Raw genomic sequence first — 6,857 nt, forward strand, 5'->3', positions numbered from 1 at the left:
CATCTCTGCCCTAACTGTGGGATAGCTGCAAGACTTGGGGAATGTCTGGGCAAAAAGCAGAAGCCCTGGAGGACTGTTTTTGTTCTCAGAGCTTCTTTTACCTGCAGCTACAGAGGGGATTGTGGTTAAGTGGATAAATATACTAAAAATAGAAGACCAACAGAAGCGAGCTTCATGATATACTTCTTGGAAGACAGGTGAGCATCAGGAGAGCCTGTTTTATACTCTCCAGATGGATTGCCAGATTGCAACTCTGTCCCACAGATACAACCTGATAGCCCAGTGTTTCCACATCACCCCAAGGCAGGTTAAAGCAGCTGCCTTCTGTCACTAGGGACTGTGCGCTTTCTGTAAATGCCTCAGCTCAGCCAAAATACTTCAGGACTCTTCAGACACAGAGGTACCCGACAGCAAATGGCACCATGCCTCCCACAGTCACTGCATATGCAGTCCCACCTTGTGTGTCTGTACCTGAAGGACGCGGGATGGATGTGGCAGGCAGGAATATTTGGAAACACTTGAGAAGGTTTCTCCCTGTGTGAGACGGGTGGTTTCCTATCATTAAAAGAGTGGGCATTTGATCTCCTTCATCCTTCATCTCCTTTAGTTCAGCTGAATAGTGAGCACAAAAAACATTTGGTCCTGGCAGTTACCCATGGTGTACCCTCAGCCAGGCCCAGGCACACACTCTTACCTTGGCTGTGATTGAATCTTTGTTTTCTTGCAAGTTAGAAATAGCTTCAGCGATCCTCATGTGAATAGTCCCTATTACAGTGTCTACGTTGTACGGTCCATCGATCCGATCAGCCACTACGACCAGGGAATCTAGTAAAACAAGACAGAGACATCTCTCATCAGACTCTGTACAAACCAAGTTAAAGATCACGCTCGTGCCGGGTGGGATAAGCTGCTGGCCCTTTGGCAGGCTTGTTGGGAGACATCTCTCCATTTTCACCACTGCCCAAGTGCATGCTCATTCTCCTCCGGCATGGGACAACTCTCCCTTCCCAGCACATAGGTAAAGCCACGCTCAGTGGCAGAGGAACAGAGGTCACCTCCTGCAAATGGTAAATGAAACACAAAGTGACCAACATTTCCTGGGGTGCTACAGAAAGAAAAAATGGAAAATTGGTGCTGAAATATTAAGTAATGCATAGCAATACTTGGACCTAACCCTCCTAGCTCACTGTGTATCTTCAGCAAAGCACTGCAGCCAGCAGAAAGGGGGAGGATTGGGGTCAGCAAAGTGCCAAAGGTACTGGATGTGGGCAATAGCTTCTGTGGCAGTAAAGGAGTGAGATAAGGAGTAATTCTTCTCACCATCACCTCTGGAAGGACAACACGTGACCAGCCAGGGAAATATCAGGCTCTAAAGGCAGAGGAGCAGACCAAAATGCCCACAATTAAACTAGTAAACAGGACAGGGAGTGATTGAGAGGTATCTCTCGCTCTCAGCTCCTCTTATTTTGGAAAACTCTGCTGTCCCAATGCTCCTGCCTGGCCTGGAAGCTCCTGCCTGGATGGCTGCTTTGGCTTACAAAAAATTACCAACCTCTGCCTACCTCCAGAGATGTTTCTCAGCACTCCAGTTGGGTCTGAAGCAAGGGCAGCCTATATGCTCGCAGGGCTTGAGGCACTGGGGAATGCACTGCAGAGGAAGGCTGACATCCTCGATGTCTGATGAGATTTAAATAGGATCTCAGGGCAGGGCCAAAACTGGGTTTGGACGTCTAAAATGGGATCTTAACCGGGTCTGACTTCGCCAGCCAAAAACTGTAATTCTGAAAGTCACTGCCTCAGTTTCTTACCACTTGTGTTTTAGGAGGCTGGACGCCAAGCCATGCATAAGCTTCATCAGCATTTAGGGACTTGGTATTCAGTTACGTGTGACCTCAGTTGGCTCCAGTGTGGTCTGTGTCCCCCAGGGCACACCAAAAACCTCCTGGCAGGACAGGGGATCTGTTAGAGTGCTGGGGTGGCCTGCGCTCATCTGGAACAGAAAGCACTTCACGTTCCTGTGGCATCGCCACATGGAAGAAAACAAGTGCGATGGCTTCGTGTTGGTTCTTCTTCACTACACAAAGAGGGTCAAATCCCAGGGTCTAGGTTGGAGATCTGTACCTTTCATAAACGGAGTTATTCATTAGGAGTGATTAATTCTTCTGTCCTAAACCCTGATACCTCACCCATCAGCCTGGCAGGAGACTGTCACAGCAGATGGTGTGATGTTGCAGAAAAGCTTATTCAGCATGAGTTTGTACTGCTGTCATTATTCATGAGCAATGAAACCACCAGGTGAATTATACCTGGCAGTTCAACAGAGTATCAGAAAACATGTCCTTCAACCTACATCATCCCACAGTGTGTACGTATCACCTGTGATACCGCTTTAAAGGACTGATGCTTATCTTAGAGCTACACAGCAAATTTCCTTTGAGCAGGAGTCCAGCCAGCTGGGGCATAACCTGGGACCACCACCATTTCAAACCTGCTAGGAAACCATTCGGTCCCTTGTCTGGGCAAGCCAGCAGGACTTGGCAGAAAGACCCCAAATGACTTCCACGAGGTCTAGGTGAGGTTTATGCAGAAACGCTAGGTCCACAGTGGAGGTAGTATGTTAATAACGAAGGCCTGATCCTGAGCCCACTGTTGTCAATTTAACAGCACGTTCAACCCTCGCACGTATGTTTTTTCTGCTGTTACATGATTGATGTTCAGACTCTGACAGCTCTCAGAGAATGACCAAGCTGGGCAAGGACTAGGTGAGGGACAGCACAAACCCACAGAAGATACCAGTTCATGCCCACAGAGCTCACAGTCCAAAAGCAGGTCCAGCCGGTGGAGAGCAAGGGCATAAGTCAATTAGAAAAACAACTGGGAGTTGTTTTTCCAACCTCAGCCACTCTGGAGCATGGATCACAAAATACTCTTTGCTAAGGTCTATAATATATGATTTAACAACATGCGAAGGCACAGCTTGGGAAAATTATATATTTATTTTCAGCACTCAAAAAAAAAAAGAAAAAAAGGTTTTGCTGGTTAGCTTGAGCAAGAATGGAAAGAAGGGCCACAGTTTCCAAGTTAATGTGCTCTCTTTTCCTGCAACACAGTCCTATGGCAGCGGTGATTTCTAAAGCTAAATGTGCCATACAAGGGGGTAATGTTTTTTTGTATTCTGGAAAATAACATCTCCTGCACATTAAAGAGCTTGCAGTTTAACTTTGCCGCCACTCGCAGCAAAGGGATCGTGGCGTCATCTTCGATCCTGTATTTTCCAGACAATTTTAGCTTGCAGAGGCACTAATGTTGAGATACAGACATTTAAATCAAAGGCTGCACCCCCAAATTAGTGATAAATTATGTTTGAACCACTTACTGCAACAATCTCCCTTAATTTGACCTGCCCTAATTTGTCAAACTGAAAGAGTAAGTCTGTGTTTAGTGTAACAAAATCCTCTCCAGCTACACAGAAGGGCCTGGAGAAGGGTGAAGAATGGACAATGCCAGTGAACTGCTACCTTTGCCTCTATGTCTTGCTCCAGTCCTTCATCACATTGTGACCTCTGACACCAAAATGTCCAACTGCATTTTGAAAGACGCTCCAATTTGCTCCTAGCCGTCACCCCTTGACAAGAACAGTGTCTCGTGGGGAAGAGGACGCCAGAATAAGTGCAAAACGCACTCAGAATTGCCTCCCTGTCAATCAGGGAGAGCTGCACATCGACCTTTCAGGAGACGGGCAGTCATCCTGCCAGTAGAGCAGTGACAGGTAACACTTGGCTTGCTCTGGTCAGAAAGGCCGAAGAGCCATCAAAATCCTGGTGTAAACCCTTGGGGAAGGGAATATTTGTCCCCGTCTTTTACAGCAGCCTCCCAAGCCGCTCTCATGGGGAGCACTTCCAATTAGTCACAGTAAGTTGCCACTTGGTTCGTTAGCCCCTAGCGCGAGGCAGGCAGCTGGCCAACACACCTCACCGAGCAAGTGCACCGGCCTCTGTGTGCAGTGGTTCGATATTTATTTTGCAGTGTCCCTTGAGAGGCAGATAACACTCCTTGAGCTTCAGCGGGATTTTTATTGTTAACACCACCACACATCAACTCAGAGCCAGCCTGTGGGGCTGCAGCTGAGCCGGTCTTGCTGGCCAGGCAGCGGGAGCCAAGACAAGGGAAAAGGCCAAGCCCGAAGCTCATCTCCCCTGGTGCCTGCCTTCCACGAGCCCAGACAAACATCAAGGCTCCCTCAGGTCTCAGATCACTCCAGGTCTAAATGTACAACCTGGGAGAGAAAGAAGCACTTGCTGGGTGATGCTCTGTGGGCACAAGGAGGAGTCAGAGCTTTACCATTGCAAACCACCTCCCCTGATGGACTGCAGCTGGGGAGAGGACATGCACTGTAACACAAACACACCATTTTCTAAACACAGACCCTCATCAGCCTTAAACCATGCCCATCAGCTCCACAAGCCACTCTCAGCAGCAGTTCACATTTAAACCAGGAGCCACAGGCTCTGGAAAAACAGCTGAGTGACACATCAAGTCTTCTTAAAAGAGATGCCTGGGTCTGATCAGGCAATGCAGGATTTCCTGCAGAAACGCCTGGTAGAAGTTCTCCAGCCTGTGTTGCACAGGAGATCAGACCACACCATCACAGTGATATTTCTGGCTTTAAACTCAATGAAATGGACATCTCCATACACATACAACCCACTATAAGAGACCCATCATCTTAGCTGAGTGACAAAACAAAAAAGAAATGAGCTTTTTTCTTATTTAAAATACAAGTCTAATTTTCCCATTCCTGGCAATGCCTGTGACTTCTCTCTCCCCATGTATTAAAGACACCTCCTCCCATTTAGAAGTAGGCACTCCTGATCCCTTTGCTCTCTACCCATGGAAACAGTTTATGGCTAGTTTCTAGACTACCTGCCAAGGAGGGCAGCAAGTGCTTCTCCTGTGCTCTCACAAGCGCTCTGGTATGGATGAGGAGGTAGCTCTGACAATGTACAGGTGGCAGGATCTGTCCCTAAGCTTCAACACTTGGGAGGGAAGGAAAAATTACTTGAATGCAAAGCGTGGGCAATCCCAAATGAGCACAGGCAAGATGAAACTCTTTAAGCCCTTGTTAGCCAGCCCAGCAGTGTCCTTTTTAATGGTATTAAAGCCCAGCAAAATGTCCTGCAATAGCTTCTAGGCATCAGATCACAGACAGAGAAACCGTGGTGTAAAAGAGCCTCCAACGGTCCTTTGTTTACTCTCCAAACACTACCTCAGAGTGTTCAAAAGTTGCCATGAGAGGCAGCTGTGCTGCAGCAGAGTAAAGTCATCTTACCCATCAGGTACTTCCACTCAGTGTTCAGGTCTGCTTGGTTGGCCAGGCAGCCCTTCACGACGTTCAGGCAGTAGTTGTTGCATGGCTTCACGCTGGACATGCCCCGGCAGTGCGGGCAGTACATCAGCTTCATGATGGCGCGAGTGCACTCATGGCTGAGAGATACCTGGGGGAGACAGATCAGAGTCAGACACACAGGCTTGTCAGAGGGGCACGTGGGCGAACTCTCCCCTTCCCTGGGGTGAAGGAGCTTGGTGTCACCCCTGTCGGAGGGACAGAACCTCTGGGGCAGCTGCTATTTCCTTGGGCCGTGTTTGAATGCAGGGTTCTGGGAGAAACCCATATGTGAGCACCATCCCCCTTCCAGCCAGGTCTGGTGGCCACAAGGACAGCCTGGGCTGTCCAGTGGCTGTAATCGTGACCCAGACACAAGGTGCACATGTGCCCCTGGAGACTCTGCCATCGGTGCCACTGCCATCCCCTTCCTGCAGGAAGGGTTTGTTGCCACTGCCCAGCAGATGCAGGTGTCCCACCACAAACTGCATCTCCGGTGTCCTGGGGGGATGCACAGCAGGGGCTTGGATGTGGAAAGTTCTCAGCTGGCATCTTTGGAAAGGAGGATGGTGTTGGGGGAGGACTTGAACAATTCCAAAAATATGGGCGATTGAGAGCACTCGACACTGGGAAGTGATTGCCCTCTGAAAGCACTTCAGGAGCTGCAAGCAGCCGGTGAAGCGGGCCAACACACGCCATGCCAGCGGCTCGCAGGCACTGCACGTGCAGTTGATGCTTTGCAGAGGTGACTCTGGAGGCAGCTTTGCCACCTTTAATTAAACCACCCTGGTCCCATAAGCACAGAGCCAGCGCATGTGCAGAGCCCAGAGAGCAGTGCGGCAGCCTCTGCAGCATGTCAAAGTCCCCTCAAGCCCATCGGCCATGGGACAACTGTCCCTCTCCGACTGCCACGGGCAAGGGGCTGTCAGTGTAAGCTGAGGGATGCATAACAACCTGGCAGACCCTGCAGAGATGCTGGCAGAGCTCAGTGCTCCTCTGTCTTATTGCTAAAGTGTCTTCTCCTTTGTGGTCTTTTTCTATCTTTACTCAGATCCATTTGCAATTTCCTTGTCATTCTTTTAAAACCATTTACAAAAATAAACATAGTCTCCCTTGGTACCAGGTACTGGGCACTCACAAGGAACCCGAAGGGGGAAAAGTGATGGAAGGGGCAAATCTCGACATGGAAAAATCCCTGAGCCTCGAGCTGCAGCTGCAATGCTGAGAACTGCCCTGACCTCTTTATTACTTCTGAAAAATACTTTGAACTCGGCCTTTTAAGTTTATTCCGGGAGACTCCAGAAAGATTCAGTTCTGAGGTACCCTTAGGACAGTGTGAACATGCTGAGCCCACTATCAGAGGTTGAGAGAGAAAATCCCTAAGCCTCCCCCCTCCTGAAACTGCCTGCACGGTATCACCTCACTTCCAGTCAGCCTTGGAAAACAGATGTTGGATGGTGCTGGGGCTTCATCA

The 6,857-nt window shown here is 49.1% G+C and overlaps 1 protein-coding gene across 1 annotated transcript in view; it reads right to left on the reverse strand.

Moving 5' to 3' along the window:
- Nucleotides 1-664: 664 nt before the first annotated feature.
- The window catches only part of LOC104080227 (glypican-1), a gene marked incomplete at both ends in the record, with an annotated part of 21,142 nt that continues 14,949 nt past the window's right edge, over nt 665-6,857 (reverse strand). The window contains 2 exons of the mRNA XM_009582538.1: nt 665-825; nt 5,330-5,495. Coding sequence (XP_009580833.1) covers nt 665-825; nt 5,330-5,495 — 327 coding nt within the window. The remainder of the gene's footprint in view (nt 826-5,329; nt 5,496-6,857) is intronic.

Source organism: Fulmarus glacialis, unplaced genomic scaffold (genome assembly GCF_000690835.1).
Source record: "Fulmarus glacialis isolate BGI_N327 unplaced genomic scaffold, ASM69083v1 scaffold30767, whole genome shotgun sequence".
NCBI classification, from domain to species: Eukaryota; Metazoa; Chordata; class Aves; order Procellariiformes; family Procellariidae; genus Fulmarus; species Fulmarus glacialis.